This window comes from Choloepus didactylus, chromosome 5 (genome assembly GCF_015220235.1).
Source record: "Choloepus didactylus isolate mChoDid1 chromosome 5, mChoDid1.pri, whole genome shotgun sequence".
Classification (NCBI taxonomy): Eukaryota; Metazoa; Chordata; class Mammalia; order Pilosa; family Megalonychidae; genus Choloepus; species Choloepus didactylus.
In genome coordinates, this window is record NC_051311.1 from 27,914,995 (window position 1) to 27,938,129 (window position 23,135).

The 23,135-nt window shown below is 36.3% G+C and overlaps 1 protein-coding gene across 4 annotated transcripts in view; it reads right to left on the reverse strand.

Moving 5' to 3' along the window:
• DYNC2I1 (dynein 2 intermediate chain 1) overlaps positions 1 to 23,135 on the reverse strand; it is a 117,565-nt gene that overhangs the window by 42,764 nt on the left and 51,666 nt on the right. For all 4 annotated transcript variants that reach the window (XR_005216909.1, XR_005216908.1, XM_037835708.1 and 1 more), the window contains exons 7-11: positions 22,611 to 22,665; positions 17,487 to 17,552; positions 15,660 to 15,737; positions 15,175 to 15,394; positions 11,851 to 11,953 (exon numbers count right to left, since the gene is read on the reverse strand). Coding sequence is in view for 2 of the 4 variants with exons in the window: in XM_037835708.1 (XP_037691636.1) it covers positions 11,851 to 11,953; positions 15,175 to 15,394; positions 15,660 to 15,737; positions 17,487 to 17,552; positions 22,611 to 22,665 (522 nt within the window). In the remaining 2 variants the exon portion in view is untranslated. The remainder of the gene's footprint in view (positions 1 to 11,850; positions 11,954 to 15,174; positions 15,395 to 15,659; positions 15,738 to 17,486; positions 17,553 to 22,610; positions 22,666 to 23,135) is intronic.

Consider the following 23,135-nt stretch of genomic DNA (forward strand, 5'->3'; position numbering starts at 1 on the left):
GCTGATTTTTCCTTTTCCTCTAGACATCGTAACGTTAGAGTGTTCAGGTTTCCATCCTTGTTATATTTATTGTTTGTCATCCCCTGTGCTGGTTTGAACTTATTATGTACCCCAGAAAAGCCAATGTTCTTTTAATCCAATCTTGTGGGGGCAGACCTGTTTGAGTGGAACCTTTTGATTAGGTTGTTTCCCTGGAGTTGTGACCCACCCAATTCAAGATCAGTCTTAATCCTTTACTGGAGTCCTTTAAGAGAGCTCACACAAAGAGAGAAGTTTAGAAAGAAAATGCCGAGGCGGGGCAAGATGGCAGACTGGTGAGCTGTATGTTTTAGTTACTCCTCCAGGAAAGTAGGTAAAAAGCCAGGAACTGCGTGGACTGGACACCACAGAGCAATCTGTCTTTGGGCATACTTCATACAACACTCATGAAAACGTGGAACTGCTGAGATCAGCGAAATCTGTAAGTTTTTGCGGCCAGGGGACCCGCGCCCCTCCCTGCCAGGCTCAGTCCCGGGGGAGGAGGGGCTGTCAGCTCCAGGAAGGAGAAGGGAGAATTGCAGTGGCTGCTCTCATCGGAAACTCATTCTACTGATTCAAACTCCAACCATAGATAGACTGAGGCCAGACACCAGAGACTCTGAGAGCAGCCAGCCCAGCAGAGAGGAGACGGGCATAGAAGGAAAACAACACGAGAAGGTCCAAAGTAAAAGCAGAGGATTTTTGGAGTTCTGGTGAACACAGAAAGGGGAAGGGCGGAGATCAGGCCTTGAGGCGCATATGCAAATCCCGACCAAGGCTGATCTCTCTGCCCAGGGCACCTTTCCTTAATGGCCCTGGTTGCTTTGTCTATTAGCATTTCAATAACCCATTAGATCTCTGAGGAGGGCCGTTTTTTTTTTTTTTTTTTTTTTTTTTTTTAAATCCTTTTTGCTTTTTCTAAAACAATTACTCTAAGAAGCTCAATACAGAAAGCTTCAAAGAATTGAAATTTGGGCACGTCAAGTCAAGAGCAGAAATAAGAGAGCTCTGAGACAAAAGGCAATAATCCAGTGGCTGAGAAAATTCACTAAACAACACAACTTCCCAAGAAAAGGGGGGTGTCCGCTCACAGCCACCATCCTGGTGGACAGGAAACACTCCTGCCCATCGCCAGCCCCATAGCCCAGAGCTGCCCCAGACAACCCAGTGTGACGGAAGTGCTTCAAATAACAGGCACACACCACAAAACTGGGCGTGGACATTAGCCTTCCCTGCAACCTCAGCTGAATGTCCCAGAGCTGGGAAGGGGGAGCAGTGTGAATTAACAGAGCCCCATTCAGCCATCATTTGAGCAGACTGGGAGCCTCCCAACACAGCCCAGCAGCCCAGAACTGCCCTGGGGGGACGGCACTCACCTGTGACATAGCACAGTCATCCCTCAACAGAGGACCCGGGGTGCACAGCCTGGAAGAGGGGCCCACTTGCAAGTCTCAGGAGCCATACGCCAATACCAAAGACTTGTGGGTCAGTGGCAGAGACAAACTGTGGCAGGACTGAACTGAAGGATTAGACTATTGCAGTAGCTTTAAAACTCTAGGATCATCAGGGAGATTTGATTGTTAGGGCCACCCCCCCCTCCCCGACTGCCCAGAAACACGCCCCACATACAGGGCAGGCAACACCAACTACACACGCAAGCTTGGGACACCAATTGGGCCCCACAAGACTCACTCCCCCACTCACCAAAAAGGCTAAGCAGGGGAGATCTGGCCTGTGGAGAACAGGTGGCTCGTGGACGCCACCTGCTGGTTAGTTAGAGAAAGTGTACTCCACGAAGCTGTAGATCTGATAAATTAGAGATAAGGACTTCAACTGGTCTACAAACCCTAAAAGAACCCTATCAAGGACAGCAAATGCCACGAGGCCAAAAACAACAGAAAATTATAAAGCATATGAAAAAACCAGACGATATGGATAACCCAAGCCCAAGCACCCAAATCAAAAGACCAGAAGAGACACACCTAGAGCAGCTACTCAAAGAACTAAAGATGAACAATGAGACCCTAGTACGGGATATGAAGGAAATCAAGAAGACCCTAGAAGAGCATAAAGAAGACATTGCAAGACTAAATAAAAAAATGGATGATCTTATGGAAATTAAAGAAACTGTTGACCAAATTAAAAAGATTCTGGACACTCATAGTACAAGACTAGAGGAAGTTGAACAACGAATCAGTGACCTGGAAGATGACAGAATGGAAAATGAAAGCATAAAAGAAAGAATGGGGAAAAAAATTGAAAAACTCGAAATGGACCTCAGGGATATGATAGATAATATGAAGCGTCCGAATATAAGACTCATTGGTGTCCCAGAAGGGGAAGAAAAGGGTAAAGGTCTAGGAAGAGTATTCAAAGAAATTGTTGGGGAAAACTTCCCAAATCTTCTAAACAACATAAATACACAAATCATAAATGCTCAGCGAACTCCAAATAGAATAAATCCAAAAAAACCCACTCCGAGACATATACTGATCACACTGTCAAACATAGAAGAGAAGGAGCAAGTTCTGAAAGCAGCAAGAGAAAAGCAATTCACCACATACAAAGGAAACAGCATAAGACTAAGTAGTGACTACTCAGCAGCCACCATGGAGGCGAGAAGGCAATGGCACGATATATTTAAAATTCTGAGAGAGAGGAATTTCCAGCCAAGAATACTTTATCCAGCAAAGCTCTCCTTCAAATTTGAGGGAGAGCTTAAATTTTTCACAGACAAAGAAATGCTGAGAGAATTTGCTAACAAGAGACCTGCCCTACTGGAGATACTAAAGGGAGCCCTACAGACAGAGAAACAAAGACAGGACAGAGAGACTTGGAGAAAGGTTCAGTACTAAAGAGATTCGGTATGGGTACAATAAAGGATATTAATAGAGAGAGGGAAAAATATGGCAAACATAATCCAAAGGATAAGATGGCCGATTCAAGAAATGCCTTCACGGTTTTAACGTTGAATGTAAATGGATTAAACTCCCCAATTAAAAGATATAGATTCGCAGAATGGATCAAAAAAAATGAACCATCAATATGTTGCATACAAGAGACTCATCTTAGACACAGGGACACAAAGAAATTGAAAGTGAAAGGATGGAAAAAAATATTTCATGCAAGCTACAGCCAAAAGAAAGCAGGTGTAGCAATATTAATCTCAGATAAAATAGACTTCAAATGCAGGGATGTTTTGAGAGACAAAGAAGGCCACTACATACTAATAAAAGGGGCAATTCAGCAAGAAGAAATAACAATCGTAAATGTCTATGCACCCAATCAAGGTGCCACAAAATACATGAGAGAAACATTGGCAAAACTAAAGGAAGCAATTGATGTTTCCACAATAATTGTGGGAGACTTCAACACATCACTCTCTCCTATAGATAGATCAACCAGACAGAAGACCAATAAGGAAATTGAAAACCTAAACAATCTGATAAATGAATTAGATTTAACAGACATCTACAGGACATTACATCCCAAATCACCAGGATACACATACTTTTCTAGTGCTCACGGAACTTTCTCCAGAATAGATCATATGCTGGGACATAAAACAAGCCTCAATAAATTTAAAAAGATTGAAATTATTCAAAGCACATTCTCTGACCACAATGGAATACAATTAGAAGTCAATAACCATCAGAGACTTAGAAAATTCACAAATACCTGGAGGTTAAACAACACACTCCTAAACAATCAGTGGGTTAAAGAAGAAATAGCAAGAGAAATTGCTAAATATATAGAGACGAATGAAAATGAGATCACAACATACCAAAACCTATGGGATGCAGCAAAAGCAGTGCTAAGGGGGAAATTTATAGCACTAAACGCATATATTAAAAAGGAAGAAAGAGCCAAAATCAAAGAACTAATGGATCAACTGAAGAAGCTAGAAAATGAACAGCAAACCAATCCTAAACCAAGTAGAAGAAAAGAAATAACAAGGATTAAAGCAGAAATAAATGACATAGAGAACAAAAAAACAATAGAAAGGATAAATATCACCAAAAGTTGGTTCTTTGAGAAGATCAACAAGATTGACAAGCCCCTAGCTAGACTGACAAAATCAAAAAGAGAGAAGACCCATATAAACAAAATAATGAATGAAAAAGGTGACATAACTGCAGATCCTGAAGAAATTAAAAAAATTATAAGAGGATATTATGAACAACTGTATGGCAACAAACTGGATAATGTAGAAGAAATGGACAATTTCCTGGAAACATATGAACAACCTAGACTGACCAGAGAAGAAATAGAAGACCTCAACCAACCCATCACAAGCAAAGAGATCCAATCAGTCATCAAAAATCTTCCCACAAATAAATGCCCAGGGCCAGATGGCTTCACAGGGGAATTCTACCAAACTTTCCAGAAAGAACTGACACCAATCTTACTCAAACTCTTTCAAAACATTGAAGAAAATGGAACACTACCTAACTCATTTTATGAAGCTAACATCAATCTAATACCAAAACCAGGCAAAGATGCTACAAAAAAGGAAAACTACCGGCCAATCTCCCTAATGAATATAGATGCAAAAATCCTCAACAAAATACTTGCAAATCGAATCCAAAGACACATTAAAAAAATCATACACCATGACCAAGTGGGGTTCATTCCAGGCATGCAAGGATGGTTCAACATCAGAAAAACAATCAATGTATTACAACACATTAAAAACTCGAAAGGGAAAAATCAATTGATCATCTCAATAGATGCTGAAAAAGCATTTGACAAAATCCAACATCCCTTTTTGATAAAAACACTTCAAAAGGTAGGAATTGAAGGAAACTTCCTCAACATGATAAAGAGCATATATGAAAAACCCACAGCCAGCATAGTACTCAATGGTGAGAGACTGAAAGCCTTCCCTCTAAGATCAGGAACAAGACAAGGATGCCCGCTGTCACCACTGTTATTCAACATTGTGCTGGAAGTGCTACCCAGGGCAATCCGGCAAGACAAAGAAATAAAAGGCATCCAAATTGGAAAAGAAGAAGTAAAACTGTCATTGTTTGCAGATGATATGATCTTATATCTAGAAAACCCTGAGAAATCAACGATACACCTACTAGAGCTAATAAACAAATTTAGCAAAGTAGCGGGATACAAGATTAATGCACATAAGTCAGTAATGTTTCTATATGCTAGAAATGAACAAACTGAAGAGACACTCAAGAAAAAGATACCATTTTCAATAGCAACTAAAAAAATCAAGTACCTAGGAATCAACTTAACCAAAGATGTAAAAGACCTATACAAAGAAAACTACATAACTCTACTAAAAGAAATAGAAGGGGACCTTAAAAGATGGAAAAATATTCCATGTTCATGGATAGGAAGGCTAAATGTCATTAAGATGTCAATTCTACCCAAACTCATCTACAGATTCAATGCAATCCCAATCAAAATTCCAACAACCTACTTTGCAGACTTGGAAAAGCTAGTTATCAAATTTATTTGGAAAGGGAAGATGCCTCGAATTGCTAAAGACACTCTAAAAAAGAAAAACGAAGTGGGAGGACTTACACTCCCTGACTTTGAAGCTTATTATAAAGCCACAGTTGCCAAGACAGCATGGTACTGGCACAAAGATAGACATATAGATCAATGGAATCGAATTGAGAATTCAGAGATAGACCCTCAGATCTATGGCCGACTGATCTTTGATAAGGCCCCCAAAGTCACCGAACTGAGCCATAATGGTCTTTTCAACAAATGGGGCTGGGAGAGCTGGATATCCATATCCAAAAGAATGAAAGAGGACCCCTACCTCACCCCCTACACAAAAATTAACTCAAAATGGACCAAAGATCTCAATATAAAAGAAAGTACCATAAAACTCCTAGAAGATAATGTAGGAAAACATCTTCAAGACCTTGTATTAGGAGGCCACTTCCTAGACTTTACACCCAAAGCACAAGCAACAAAAGAGAAAATAGATAAATGGGAACTCCTCAAGCTTAGAAGTTTCTGCACCTCAAAGGAATTTCTCAAAAAGGTAAAGAGGCAGCCAACTCAATGGGAAAAAATTTTTGGAAACCATGTATCTGATAAAAGACTGATATCTTGCATATACAAAGAAATCCTACAACTCAATGACAATAGTACAGACAGCCCAATTATAAAATGGGCAAAAGATATGAAAAGACAGTTCTCTGAAGAGGAAATACAAATGACCAAGAAACACATGAAAAAATGTTCAGCTTCACTAGCTATTAGAGAGATGCAAATTAAGACCACAATGAGATACCATCTAACACCGGTTAGAATGGCTGCCATTAAACAAACAGGAAACTACAAATGCTGGAGGGGATGTGGAGAAATTGGAACTCTTATTCATTGTTGGTGGGACTGTATAATGGTTCAGCCACTCTGGAAGTCAGTCTGGCAGTTCCTTAGAAAACTAGATATAGAGCTACCATTCGATCCAGCGATTGCACTCCTCGGTATATACCCGGAAGATCGGAAAGCAGTGACACGAACAGATATCTGCACGCCAATGTTCATAGCAGCATTATTCACAATTGCCAAGAGATGGAAACAACCCAAATGTCCTTCAACAGATGAGTGGATAAATAAAATGTGGTATATACACACGATGGAATACTACGCAGCAGTAAGAAGGAACGGTCTGGTGAAACATATGACAACATGGATGAACCTTGAAGACATAATGCTGAGCGAAATAAGCCAGGCACAAAAAGAGAAATATTATATGCTACCACTAATGTGAACTTTGAAAAATGTAAAACAAATGGTTTATAATGTAGAATGTAGGGGAACTAGCAGTAGAGAGCAATTAAGGAAGGGGGAACAATAATCCAGGAAGAACAGATAAGCTATTTAACGTTCTGGGGATGCCCAGAAATGACTATGGTCTGTTAATTTCTGATGGTTGTAGTAGGAACAAGTTCACTGAAATGTTGCTATATTATGTAACTTTCTTGGGGTAAAGTAGGAACATGTTGGAAGTTAAGCAGTTATCTTAGGTTAGTTGTCTTTTTCTTACTCCCTTGCTATGGTCTCTTTGAAATGCTCTTTTATTGTATGTTTGTTTTCTTTTTAACTTTTTTTTCATACAGGTGATTTGAAAAAAGAAGGGAAAGTTAAAAAAAAAAAAAAAAAAGAAAAAAAAAAAAAATGAAAAAAGACAAACAAGGGAAAAAAAAAAAAAAAAAAAAAAAAGATGTAGTGCCCCCTTGAGGAGCCTGTGGAGAATGCAGGGGTATTCGCCTACCCCACCTCCATGGTTGCTAACATGACCACAGACATAGGGGACTGGTGGTTTGATGGGTTGAGCCCTCTACCATAAGTTTTACCCTTGGGAAGACGGTTGCTGCAAAGGAGAGGCTAGGCCTCCCTGTATTTGTGCCTAAGAATCTCCTCCTGAATGCCTCTTTGTTGCTCAGATGTGGCCCTCTCTCTCTGGCTAAGCCAACTTGAAAGGTGAAATCACTGCCCTCCCCCCTACGTGGGATCAGACACCCAGGGAAGTGAATCTCCCTGGCAACGTGGAATATGACTCCCAGGGAGGAATGTAGACCTGGCACCGTGGGACGGAGAACATCTTCTTGACCAAAAGGGGGATGTGAAAGGAAATGAAATAAGCTTCAGTGGCAGAGAGATTCCAAAAGGAGCCGAGAGGTCACTCTGGTGGGCACTCTTATGCACACTTTAGACAACCCTTTTTAGGTTCTAAAGAATTGGGGTAGCTGGTGGTGGATACCTGAAACTATCAAACTACAACCCAGAACCCATGAATCTCGAAGACAGTTGTATAAAAATGTAGCTTATGAGGGGTGACAATGGGATTGGGAAAGCCATAAGGACCAAACACCACTTTGTCTAGTTTATGGATGGATGTGTAGAAAAGTAGGGGAAGGAAACAAACAGACAAAGGTACCCAGTGTTCTTTTTTACTTCAATTGCTCTTTTTCACTCTAATTATTATTCTTGTTATTTTTGTGTGTGTGCTAATGAAGGTGTCAGGGATTGATTTAGGTGATGAATGTACAACTATGTAATGGTACTGTAAACAATCGAAAGTACAATTTGTTTTGTATGACTGCGTGGTATGTGAATATATCTCAATAAAATGATGATTAAAAAAAAAAAAAAAAAAAAAAAAAAAAAAAAAAAAAAAAAAAAAAAGAAAGAAAATGCCCCTGGGAGAAGCATGAAGGACCCACAGAAGAAGCTAAGAGAGACATTTTGGAGGAAGCCATTTTGAAACTAGAACCCAGGAGAAGAAGGATCAGCAAACATTGCCACGTGCCTTCCCAGAGGAACCCCAGATGCCTTCAGCTTTCCTTAGAGAAGGTATCTACCTACCTCTTGATGCTTTAATTTGGACATTTTCATGGCCTCAGAACTGTAAATTTGCAACCTAATAAATCCCCACTGAAAAAGTCAACCCATTTCTGGTATATTGCATTCCAGCAAATTTAGCAAACCAGAACACCCCCCAAACACACATACACTAGAATATAAACTCTGAAAGGGCAGAGATTTTTATTTCTTTCACTTACTACTATTTCAAAGGGCCTAGACAATGCTTGGCAGATAGTTGGTATTCAACAAATATACATTGAATGAATGATTGATCCAACATCCAGGCTTCTCAATAATGTAATTTGCTCTCTGCTTCTCTTCCTCTCTTTCCTTCTCTAGTCACTCTTGTGGTCTTTAACAATAACTGCAACCTTCCCTTAAACTTACTGTCTGACCATCATCTCTTATCTTTCCAACTTATTACCTCTAGCTCTCTGTCTTCAACAATTGTTTTATCACAGTGGAACCTTGCAATAGACTAACGCTTTCACTTTTTCATTGTCTCTTGCCACCTACATTGATTGTGTACATTGTTAAAGCAGAGGTACAGGTTCATTTGTTTGCATGTATATATATGCAATTGTTACAGCACTATGCCTTGAAAAGACCATGCAGTGGCACCCATACCATAAATCAGGTGACCATATATGTATGAGTCTGTTTCTGGACATACGCTGTACATTGATCCATTTAACTACCCTTGTACCAATAATGCAATGTTTTAATTACTGTAGCTTTATAATAAGTCAATAACTGAGTTTAAGTCCTCAAACTGTGTTCTTCTTCTTCAAGATAGTCTTCACTATTCTTTTCTTTTAGAGAAGCTGTAGGTTTATAGTTTACAACTGATTGCTGCATATTGATCTTGTATTCAGCATTCTTGAATATAAAATTCTAGAAAATTGCCCCCAAAAAGATTGTATCAATTGCTACAAGCAAGCTTTTCCTCTGCATTCCCATCAACATATAAATATTATCATTTTTTTAAAACCCTAACTATTTCATAGGGGAACAACTTATCTCATTGCTGTTTGAATTCCTCTGACTACTCATACCACAGAAAATGTTTTTGTATATTTCCTGGCAGTTGGTATTTTCTTTTGTGAATTAGTTTTCTGTGGCCTTTACGAGTTCTGGGCCCATCTGCCCTTAGACCCATTCCTTGCCTCTCCCATGTTCTGTCTCTGTCATAGAAGGCTGATCTTAGACCTTTTCCAGGCTTCCATATAGCTGGGGTTCAGTGAAAGGAAGGAACTGCAGCAAGGACAAGGAGAAGAAGGAAAGAGAAATAAGAGAACAAGTTTTTTCTCTGCCTTCCTCTCTGACATGAGCAGAATGTCTGGTAGCTGCTTATTTTCTCAGTTGTTCCAGCTCCTGCTAGACAGGTCTGCCATGGCTCCAGCTCCTTGGGCTCTAAAAATACCAAGAGCCTTTATCTCTCTGGCTTAGGAGTGGTTGTGGCTTTCTGCTGTTGTCAGTCTCCAGGCTGTTTCACCATCCCCCTGTTTAGCTTTTCAGCTCTTCCAGCACCTATGTAATTAATTCCCTGAATTACATTCCCTCTGTTTAAATACTCAAAATGGTTTTTGATTTCCTGGTTGGATCTCAGCTCTTACATGATCTCTGCCATTTTTAACTAGGGAGATTTAACTTTGTGTAGCATAGTAAATTGTAAAAATACTTTATATGCCAGGAATAATAAACCTCTACCATATATTTGGCAAATACATCTTCCCAGTTGGCTACTTAATTTTTAATTTTGTCAAATTCATAGACTCTTGTAACTTATAGAAATTTAAGTTTTTGATGTATAATCCATTAAATTTTTTCATGTATTTTTCCAGTTGCTTTTATGCTTAAAAAGTCCTACGCTATCCTAATTTCATTGAAATAATCATCTATATTAAGTATGTCCTTTTTTAAATTTATCTTTTAATTTACTTGGAATTTATCTTGAATATATTGTGACTCAGGTATCTATTTTTCCACACATGTCTAATTAATTTCATAAATTTATATCTAGTAGTATAATGCCTCTATGTTTTATTTCCTTCTCTATACCTTTATTTCCCTGTGCAAATACACATTTCAATTATAAAGTATTTCTACATTTCTCTCAAAAACATTTTCTTTCTATTTGTCATCAATCCATTTGTGTTTTAGCCTTTTTATTTCTTTTACGTTTAAAATATTTAATACAATTTTGATATATGCATAATGATCCATATAATTTATGAATGCATTAGAAATAATATAATGAACATCCTGAACCTACCACCTCACCCCAAAACTAAAAAATTACCAATTAATTGCATCTACTTATGAGCTACATCATCCTCATCTTCCTTCCTCATTGCCCATGAGAATCACTATACTGATTTTGTTTACCATTCTCTTGCTTTTTAAAAAATAATTTTATCCACATTTATATATGCCTTAACAACAAAGTGTGTACTTTTGATTGTTTCTGAGTTCATAAAAATTGTGTGGCACCATTTGTAGTTCCTTGAGACTTAAATTAGGTCAAAAACCTAGCCATCATGCTAGAAACTTGAGTTTTACCTCAACAGGAAACACAAAATATGAGGATAACAAAAATGTTGTGAGAACAGGTATTTCTATTAATGATTTATTTGTTCATTTAGCAAATATTTATTGAGTACTTACTAAGGCCATCTACTAAGCTAGATGATATGAATGTATTCAAACCTACTTTTTTAAAAAAATCTTTTTTTTTACACTTACTCCTAAATCATACTTGAGTTTAGATCCTTGATTGAGAACATATCCTTTGACTTTCATAAATTTCCAAATTATGTAAACTTTTAAAATTTACAGTAATTAAAAGTTTGGACTTTGGGTCTGGCAGACCTGGGTTCAAATCTCAGCTCTTCTATGAAATAGAAGTTGACCTTGCGTCTCACTTTCCTCATCTATGAAATGGGTTTATGAGAATTAAATGAAGTAATACATGTAAAGCACAGTGGCTGATGGCACATTATAAAACAAGCACTTAATGAATGTTACCTATTATTAATACTCTTAATTATTAATTTCATCAGCTTCTGCATCTGTACAATAGACATGATATTCAATTCACATGGCTGTTAGAAGGAGAACAGCTTCACACTGAGATGCAAAATGGGCTATACTCACTACTTAAACATGGTTTCTGGCCCTACAGCTTTGTGAATATGTGATGGTAATTCCCACCTCACCAAAATATGTCACCGATATTCAGGGTAATACCTTAACAGTCAACCATGAATGTAACTAAAATATTAAATGTCAAATATCTAGTATATAGCAGCATACATATTTGCACTATTTATATATCTAAACACAAAGAGAAATGTAATACAAATTAAAGAACATATGCAAATAATCAATAGTGAAAATAAAATGAAAAGCAATGTTTTTAAACCTTATTTTTAAAAGTATATAAATCGCATAGTATCTTGGCAAATTTTCCAATACACTTACTTTTGCTTAAGGGCCTGCGTCCGACTCTTTTGACGGTAGGAGGCTGTTGCAAAATCCATGAAAATTCCACAGACAGAAGCTTTGGAAGGAGAATAGTTTGCATCTGTACCAAAAATAAATAAATACATAAATAAAAGTCATTTTTGTTAAAGACTGATGTATTTCTTTCAAACAAACAAACTAAAAATCAAAAGCCAAACAATTAGAAGCATATGTAGCAATTAAACTCAATAAACTAGTAGAAACTAATGACAAGGATAAACATCTTCCATGATCATTAAAGAGGACTGTTTCTGCTAATTTCACCTAAATCTTTCAGGTAACAAAGTCAGTATTTACTGATCATCTATTGTATATGCTCATCACACCATTAAGAGATTTAGAAATACTTAACATACAGTGCTGACCCTCCCCACCTCCTTCCACCACACACACAGATTATAATCTAGTAAGGGAGTTGGGACATGAATACACAAAATAGCTAAAGAATAGAAAAAAGTGCAAATTAATACTGTATCAATTGTTTAATCTGTCATAAATATAGAAAAAAGGACCATGTAGAGCATAAGCTTAATCAGAAGACTTAAAATTTTCCAAAGATATTATTAGTTTGACAACTAATTATCTGCATGACTTAAAAATCTCATATTACAATGGATAACTCCATTCACTGTCTTTAAAATTAAGGGTCACCTTCTTAATAGGTAATAATTATTCCCCAGTTCACCTCTTTCCCTTCTGAGCATCTCTATGATTTCCTATATGTATTTATTTGTTAATATATTTCTTTCGATTTTACTTTTATTTGTCTTCTTCTTCCTTTTGGATTTATGTTTGAACTTACCAAAGGCAGAATAAACAATCCTACCATCTTACAGTTTCATAAAATGTTTTTATAACCCTCTAAACACTTTTACATACATTATCTCATTTGATCCTCACAACAAATCCATAAGGCAAGTTAGGCAGAGGAGTGTGGCCTAGTAAGAAGAATGCCAGGTTTGGAATCAGAAGACCTGAGTTCAATTCCCAGTACTGCCGATTACTTGCTTTATGACTGTGAGCAAGTTATTTAATTTCTGCACCTCTGTTTTCTCATTTGTCAAAACATCTACCCTACAGTATTATTATGAGGATTAAACCAGGTCATGTATATGAAAAGTATTCTGCTAACTATTAACACCAAATAAATATTAAGAAAGATTACTGTTCCAGCTTTAACAATGAGGAAACTGATAGACTTCTTTAAAGTCACAGAACTATGGTTACTATAAAGACATTCCTGAACCAGAGTTCTCCACTCTGTGCCAAATGTCAGTATTCAGTAAATACTTATTGACTGACCAAGTAAACAATTTACCTTTTGGAGGTGTATGAACTCTTTCAAACACCATGGCGTAACTTTAGTGCACTGGAAAAAGCTACTTATCAAATGGTTTCTTATTTGCCTGAAAAAGGATAAGGTGTGCAGTTTATAACCAAGTTCAATCACCACAGGATGCAGACAGGGTATTTCATAAAAAGTAATGTCTGGGGGTAGCCAGGTAGGATAAAGAAAACTAATATAGTCTATAAGCTACTAGATAATAATAATTAAATATTGATAATAATAGTTAATATTCATTAAGGTGTGGTATGAGTTTGTCACTCTTTTAAGCTCTTTACATGCATTAACTTATTTAATTAATCCTCACAACAACCCTTAAGAAGGTCTCTTATTTAACATGTAAGGAAACCGAGGTACAGAGAGATTAAGTAACTTTCCAAGGTCACACAGCTAGCAAGCGATAGAGCCAGGATGTGAAACCAGTCTGCCTCCAGGCCAGCACTGTTGAGCACTACTCTATATTGCCTCCTACAGTATAGAATATGACTTTAATACTATGTTAGGCTAGGCTGGCTCAACAACAAATATAGCAGAAACTGTAGCTCTAACTCTATCTCTTGGGTAGCAGTGAATATCAGAGTGAAAAATTCCTTCAAATGAAAAATATACCAAAACATAATCTCTTATGTCTGGTGTTGTAAATACTAATCTTATAAATCCGGATACTAAGAATATAATGCTAAGCATAAATGTGGGAACTGAATAATGAAAAAAAAAAAAAAAAGGTTGTTGGAAGATCTGCTAGGAAAACTGGGAACATTAAGAATAACATCTCGCATACATCTTAGAGACTCAAGAACAGGCAGGCTTTGAATGCTGTCAAGTAAATACTATGTGTTGGTGGTACATAACCTCCCTGTGCATATTGCTACCAAATGGTGAAGAATCACTGAAACCAGTCAATGACTCTCAGCCCATCAATAAGGCCAAAAAGAGGGTGGATCCTTACTAGACACCACTATACCAGGACAGGCATCCCTCGATTAAAAATATATATATATAGCTATAAATTCAAAGAATATTCACTATATCAGCACTCCCCAGCTAAGTGCTACCTCTCCAGCAAGCACAAAAAAAATGAGTGTAATAATTCTATCAAATCTTCAGTTGTATTATTATATTAATTACCAATTGTAATTAGTTGCATTAATTACTGATATTTTTACTAGATCTTTTAAAATAGTATATTGTTCAATATTTTAATATTAACACTATCTTTCTTTGAGAGCTATTTTTAGTGCTAATTTTTTATTAGAATGTCATAGCCTTCCCTTTAAATGATTTCAAAAGATTTACTCCTACTTTTACAAGTATCTTCATCATATTCAGATACCAAGATTTCTGAAGCAAAATACAGTTCTAATTTCATAAAGAAAATCCCTGGGGAAGAAAGACTCCCTTAGAAGTGCTCTTTATAACAACTTTATTGGGCCATATTTTCAAATCTTTATGGAAATGCTGTCCCCATGAGACTGCAACCTCTTATCTGCTGACATTCCTGACCCATCTACTGCCAACCATGACTACTCTTCAGGAAAACTCAGTGATGGCAACAGGAAAACAAGAAGACACACTCACAGACTTAGCAAGAGACTACCAACCCAGGTAAAAATAAACACTCTTGAGCACTTAGGATTGGTGATACCTTGTCTAAGTGCTTCTACAATAATAAATACTCATACTTACCCTTATGAGTATTTAGGTGCTATCTGTGGCTTGTTTTTATATATCAAATAACCCCTAACATTCCAATTATTAATATCTATTGAGTACCTAATATGTGTTGGATGCAAAGCACATGGCGTCATCATAAATGTATAAAATTCTCATTTATCCACATACTGAATTAGAATAAGACTGTCTGTGACAAACATCTACAAGGTTTTAGTGCCCACAGTGTCAGAGCCTGGAAATAAAATTAGTATTTAGTTGAACACCTGTCCTTGATTCCCTTTCACATTCCATTCGACCTTGCTTCTGAAACCGTTTCAAAGATAATTCACCAATCCGTTCATTTTCTGCATTAATGGCTTTTTGAATTTCTTGTATTTCCTTTTTTCTGGCTAGAGGGAGTTCCTCAATTTTTTCTTTTGATTCATGCTCATTATTGCTATCATCATCGTCTCCATCACAAATCTCAAAATCATCTTCATAGTCCTACAAAGAATAACAATGATTTTGGAACACTTTAAGACAAGTTGACTAAGTAACTCTGATACTGAAAAAAAATTACAATCTATGGTTTAAAAGAGACAAATTCCTTATTATAGCCAAGAAAGATTTTTATAGTTTGTGGATTTTAATGTCAAACATATTAAATAAAGAGTAATAAAGAGAAAGGAGCTTTCAAATTACTATACATATGCTAATTTTTAAAATAAATGATTTCTAAGCTAAGAAAAATTTTAATTTTTATACACACTTCGAAATCATCTTCAAAATTGGTCGTATATTCATCAGCTCCAGCATTTTCTAAATCAACATCTTCCTTTTCAATTTCCTGGGGGTAAAAATCAAACATGTAACAAAACATTCAAGTATAAGGTTGACTCTCATAAATAGGTTAAGAAAAATACATTTTTTCTGAAATTCATTTTATATTGCTAATAAAAAAGCTTAAGTATTTATAAAACTAACATAACCCAACTCAAATTCTTGCAAAATAAATACACTTGCTAATCGATAAGAATGATCAAAAAGGAAAAATACAGTTAATAAACGTATCCTTTTTGGGAAACCTCTATAATCTCATGGCTCAAAAAAATGTGTTGTACAAAAACTGCCAAACTTCTAAGAATCCCCCTCCAATATTTCATTTCTTACCCATGAATATATTTCCGAGTGATGCTCATCTTCTTTACACCATTAAAACCAGATATTAAGAAAAGCCTGCTAAGTACAAATGTCAGCCTAAATCCTGTCTGTAATGTCACAAATTCCAAATAAACACACTCTCAATTAAGAGGGCTTATGATATAAAGTTTTTTTCGTACATGTCCTTGTTCTTTGTACTTCAGGGAAGAAATATTACACAGTAGTTAAGTGCACAGACTGTGGAGAAAGGCAGGCTGCTCAAAAGGACAAATATTGTATGACTTAGTTTTTATATGAAAGACCTAAAATGTGCACATCCATAGAGACAGAAAGTGGATTACAGGTTACCAGGGGCAGGGAGGAGGAATGGGAAGTTAATAAACTTAATGGGTACAGAGTCTCTGTTTGGGGTGATGAAAAAGTTTGGTGATGGATGGTGATGATGGTAGCACAACACTGTGAGTGTAATCAATATCACTGAAATGTATACTTGAACATGTTCAAATGGGAAATTTTATGTTGTATATATTTAGTACCATAATAAAAATTTAAAAAAACAATCAAACAAACAAAAAAGCAGACTGCTCCACTCCTGGCTTGGTACTTAGGATTAGTATGCTCTCAGCCTAAATACTTAACCACTCTAAGCTTAAATTTCATTATCTGTAATCTGGGGTTAAAAATAAAAGAATTTGCTAAATCCAGTAGTGGCATAATGGATGGTGTGCTCAATCTTGCTTTGGAGGTTTGGGGAAGGCTTTACAGATAAACTTAAGGAAATACTGTCTAGATCCTAAAGGGAGAGTAAGAGTTTTCCTGGAAAAGAGAGGAGCAACGCATTTCAGGTTTCCAGGAGAGAGAATAGCAGGTTTGGAAGGCGCATATTTTCCCTCCAACCCTGTTTCTCCTCTTATCCATATCTGTTCTTCCATATCCTATTTAATGGCAATACAGCATCCAGAAGCACAGGAATCCAGAAGCACAGGAATCGTCCTAGGCTCTTCCCTGTGCATACCCATCTGATAGTTCTGCTCCAGCATCTCTCCTATGCCTCATCCCCTACTCTCCATCCCAAAAGATGGACCACACTTCCTCAGTTCAGGCACTCATATCCCTATTGCGTTCCCCTACTTCTTGCCTCTCTTGATTCACAGAGAGCTCAGAGATATCCTTTTAAAAACCTAAGTAGCTCCCCATCACCAACAGTATATAGTTCCAACATACCACATTACTCAAAAGAACTTTGATTTTTATCCTGGAGGTGATGGGAAACACTAGACATGCCTGTGAAAGGGATTATTCTGGTGCCAGCAGGCAGTATGGATGTAGGTTGCAGACGAAGCAAGACTAGAAACCCAGGAACTAGTGGAGAAATATGAACCAAAGTATGTGTTTGGATATGTTTCCCAAATATAAAAAGATGCATTTTCCTTACCACAGTTTCTTCACTTCCTCGTCTTTGAGTCAGCTTCCACATAGATGACCCTTCTTCACGGCCATGCTAAGTGACAGAACCCAGCAACAATCAGTAAAAAACCAGGTGATGCTAAAGGGAAACAACAAATGCCATCCCAATGTCTCCAGTGTTGGCAATGCCATTCACTAGTTAGGGGCACAAACTGTGGAATATTTGGGTACTGACTCTGTGGCCTGTGAAATATAGAACTTAAGGCAAGTAACTTAACCTCTCAGTGCCTTGGTTCTCTCCTCTGAAAAATAAGGAGAATAACAGTACCTACTTTACAGAACCAGCAAGAGGATTAAATAAAATGATGTACTTAACACACTTATCAATGCGTCTGACTCAAGAAAATCCCAATAAACATTAGCCATTATTGTCAATGATATTAGGAAAACCCTATACTTAGGAAGTCATTATCCAATTAGTGTATTCAGTGTATAAAACAACAAAATGTATTGCTCACAAAGAAAATAAAATTCTCACAGTGAAAATAAAAATATTTTCCCAGACACCCAGTTTTCCACATGTCCAGAAAATTATTCCAGCATATTGCAGGTGCTCCATAAATGCTGAAAAATTGAACCAAAATAAATTGCATTGTAAATCAGTGCAATCAATGTTGATACTATAAAATATATGATTTAATCTTAAGCCAAAATGATGCTATAAAATATATGATTTAATCTTAAGACAAAACAAGGCTATAAAATATCTTCAAGATCACTTCTGGAATCTTTCAAGAGAAAAAATACAGTGCATATTTTGCTTTTCTGGTGAAAAAAAGAATGTAAAATATCTCAATGATTATTATATTAATTATAGGTTGAAATGATAATATTTTAGATATATTGGATAAATAAGCTATATTATTAAAATTAATATATTCCTTTTCACCTTTTTAATCTGACTACTAGAAAATTACAAATTAATAATGTGGCTCACATTATATTTCTAGGGAATAATGCTGAACTAGAGCTTAGAAAAAAAATTGGGAAATATTTGTAAAACATTAAAAATCTACATATTTTCATCCAATAATTCTACTTCAAGAAATTTATGTATAAAATGAACAAAATAGATCTACGTCATTCAAACTGGAGGGATTTCCACAATATATTGGGAAAACAATTTGCTGTGGTGTGTGCCTGTGTGTGTGTGTGTGTATAAAACAAGCAAACAAAAACGACATCCAAAACATCCAAATACGTATATCAAAATATGACTGTACAAGATCATATAAGAAGAAATATTTCCTAGGCTCACTTTTTTTTCTGTGGCAGTGACATGGTTACAGTTAATGAGTAAGCCAACCCCCCACACACACACACACAGAAAATATGAATAAAAAGTATTCACATCAAAACAACATGGGGTCAAAAGCTAATTATCAAATTTATTTGGAAAGGGAAGATGCCTCGAATTGCTAAAGACACTCTAAAAAAGAAAAACGAAGTGGGAGGACTTACACTCCCTGACTTTGAAGCTTATTATAAAGCCACAGTTGCCAAAACAGCATGGTACTGGCACAAAGATAGACATATAGATCAATGGAATTGAATTGAGAATTCAGAGATAGACCCTCAGATCTATGGCCGACTGATCTTTGATAAGGCCCCCAAAGTCACTGAACTGAGCCATAATGGTCTTTTCAACAAATGGGGCTGGGAGAATTGGATATCCATATCCAAAAGAATGAAAGAGGACCCCTACCTCACCCCCTACACAAAAATTAACTCAAAATGGACCAAAGATCTCAATATAAAAGAAAGTACCATAAAACTCCTAGAAGATAATGTAGGAAAACATCTTCAAGACCTTGTATTAGGCGGCCACTTCCTAGACTTTACACCCAAAGCACAAGCAACAAAAGAGAAAATAGATAAATGGGAACTCCTCAAGCTTAGAAGTTTCTGCACCTCAAAGGAATTTCTCAAAAAGGTAAAGAGGCAGCCAACTCAATGGGAAAAAATTTTTGGAAACCATGTATCTGACAAAAGACTGATATCTTGCATATACAAAGAAATCCTACAACTCAATGACAATAGTACAGACAGCCCAATTATAAAATGGGCAAAAGATATGAAAAGACAGTTCTCTGAAGAGGAAATACAAATGGCCAAGAAACACATGAAAAAATGTTCAGCTTCACTAGCTATTAGAGAGATGCAAATTAAAACCACAATGAGATACCATCTAACACCGGTTAGAATGGCTGCCATTAAACAAACAGGAAACTACAAATGCTGGAGGGGATGTGGAGAAATTGGAACTCTTATTCATTGTTGGTGGGACTGTATAATGGTTCAGCCACTCTGGAAGTCAGTCTGGCAGTTCCTTAGAAAACTAGATATAGAGCTACCATTTGATCCAGCGATTGCACTTCTCGGTATATACCCGGAAGATCGGAAAGCAGTGACACGAACAGATATCTGCACACCAATGTTCATAGCAGCATTATTCACAATTGCCAAGAGATGGAAACAACCCAAATGTCCTTCAACAGATGAGTGGATAAATAAAATGTGGTATATACACACGATGGAATACTACGCGGCAGTAAGAAGGAACGATCTCGTGAAACATATGACAACATGGATGAACCTTGAAGACATAATGCTGAGCGAAATAAGCCAGGCACAAAAAGAGAAATATTATATGCTACCACTAATGTGAACTTTGAAAAATGTAAAACAAATGGTTTCTAATGTAGAATGTAGGGGAACTAGCAGTAGAGAGCAATTAAGGAAGGGGGAACAATAATCCAAGAAGAACAGATAAGCTATTTAACGTTCTGGGGATGCCCAGAAATGACTATGGTCTGTTAATTTCTGATGGATATAGTAGGAACAAGTTCACAGAAAAGTTGCTATATTATGTAACTTTCTTGGGGTAAAGTAGGAACATGTTGGAAGTTAAGCAGTTATCTTAGGTTAGTTGTCTTTTTCTTACTCCTTGTTATGGTCTCTTTGAAATGTTCTTTTATTGTATGTTTGTTTTCTTTTTAACTTTTTTTTTCATACAGTTGATTTAAAAAAGAAGTGAAAGTTAAAAAAAAAAAAAGAAAGAAAGAAAAACAAGGAAAAAAAAAAAAAAGATGTAGTGCCCCCTTGAGGAGCCTGTGGAGAATGTATTCGCCTACCCCACCTCCATGGTTGCTAACATGACCACAGACATAGGGGACTGGTGGTTTGATGGCTTGAGCTCTCTACCATAAGTTTTACCCTTGGGAAGACGGTTGCTGCAAAGGAGAGGCTAGGCCTCCCTATATTTGTGCCTAAGAGTCTCCTCCTGAATGCCTCTTTGTTGCTCAGATGTGGCCCTGTCTCTCTAGCTAAGCCAACTTGAAAGGTGAAATCCTGCCCAACCCCCTACGTGGGATCAGACACCTAGGGGAGTGAATCTCCCTGGCAACGTGGAATATGACTCCCGGGGAGGAATGTAGACCTGGCATCGTGGGACGGAGAACACCTTCTTGACCACAAGGGGGATGTGAAAGGAAATGAAATAAGCTTCAGTGGCAGAGAGATTCCAAAACGAGCCGAGAGGTCACTCTGGTGGGCACTCTTACGCACACTTTAGACAACCCTTTTTAGGTTCTAAAGAATTGGGGTAGCTGGTGGTGGATACCTGAAACTATCAAACTACAACCCAGAACCCATGAATCTTGAAGACAGTTGTATAAAAATGTAGCTTATGAGGGGTGACAATGGGATTGGGAAAGCCATAAGGACCACACTCCACTTTGTCTAGTTTATGGATGGATGAGTAGAAAAATAGGGGAAGGAAACAAACAGACAAAGGTACCCAGTGTTCTTTTTTACTTCAATTGCTCTTTTTCACTCTAATTATTATTCTTGTTATTTTTGTGTGTGTGCTAATGAAGGTGTCAGGGATTGATTTAGGTGATGAATGTACAACTATGTAATGGTACTGTAAACAATCGAAAGTACGATTTGTTTTGTATGACTGCGTGGTATGTGAATATATCTCAATAAAATGATGATAAAAAAAAAAACAACATGGGATCATGAGGTTATGGCTATTCAGATAATTAACAAAGAAAGAATATAATAATTCTTCAGAAATAATTTAATAGAAGCCAAAATATCCTTGCTGCATTATCTATAATAACAAAATAATCCCCCCAAAACAGAAATAAAAACTAGGAATTTATACCATACCTCTGCAGTATACTATTTTATAGTTATTAAATTATGAATCATTATGAAAATTATTTTGATAATAATTATGAATGCTGTGCAGAAAATGAAGACTGTATAAAAATGCTGATGTATCAAGTGAAAAAACCAGTATGCATTATGATTCTCACTACACAAAAAAACCACATACATAAGATAATTTAAAACATGAAAACAGTTATAAAAGGAATGGATTTTGAATATGTATTAGTATTAAAAATAAATGTTTGCTAGAATTTGCCATTGAAGCTACCTAAGCCTTGGCTCTTCTCAGTGGGAAGATTTTAATTACTAAAACAATTTCTTTGGTTACTATAAATCTATTCAGACATTCTATTTCTTCTTGAGTCAGTTTTGGTATTTTATGTCTTTCTAGGAATTTATCCCTATCACCTAAGTTTTGTAATTTGTTTGCACATAATATTGTTCTATCCATTATAGCAAGTGGAGTATTGAAGTCTCTAATTTTTATTGTTGAATTGTCTGTTTCACCCTTTAATTTTGTTAGTTTTTGCTTGTAGTATTTTGGGGCTCTGTTCATATGGGTTCATTTATAATTGCATATCTCCCTGCTGAATTAATTCTTCATTATGAAATGTCCTTTTTTGTCTCTAGTAACACTTTTTGTCTCAACATTACTTTGCGTGATATTAGTACAGCCACTCCAGTTCTCTTATAGTTATGGTTTGATAGTTATATTTTTCTTTTTTACTTCCAATCTACATGGGTCTTTTGATCTGAAGTATGTCTCTTGTGTGCCTCTGGGCTCACCACTCAAACCAGATGCAAACAAGTCCTTGTCTCATGCTTCCCTTTCAAGGAGAAATGCAAAGTAAGATACATGGCTAATCTTATTATATAATAAAATCAATTATTACCTCAATGTAAATTTTCTTACCTTCCTTCTTGACTCTTTATCTTTTCCATTATTCCTTGCTAAATTCTCAGTATGCCTAGAAAGTAAACATGATCAAAATCACAATTCTTTTAAATGTAGATTTTTTTTAAAAACAAAACATTATATATCTCAGACAATGTTCTTATTAATATTTTTATATAATTATGAACTGCTGTTAGTCGGCAAACTTCCCCAAAGCATGCTTTATCGAAACTAGGTATGTTAAAGTCTCCCTTACATTTTTCCTTTTCAGCAGTAATTCAAGATAGTAAATATTTTCAGTACAAAAAGAAACTATGAATTTTAACAACAAACTTGTTGTATATGAATCCATAGACTTATGAAGTTCTAGAAAATTCCTACAATTTTATTAGATAGCCAATCCCAAATACTACTTTATGTCTAATATAACAATATTTGTTTTTCCAAAAGAAAGATTTATCTCAACATATTTTCCATATTTTACCAGATTTTATACATTGGTAGAGACACAAAATAAAGGTTTTCAAAATTTCAAATTGATTC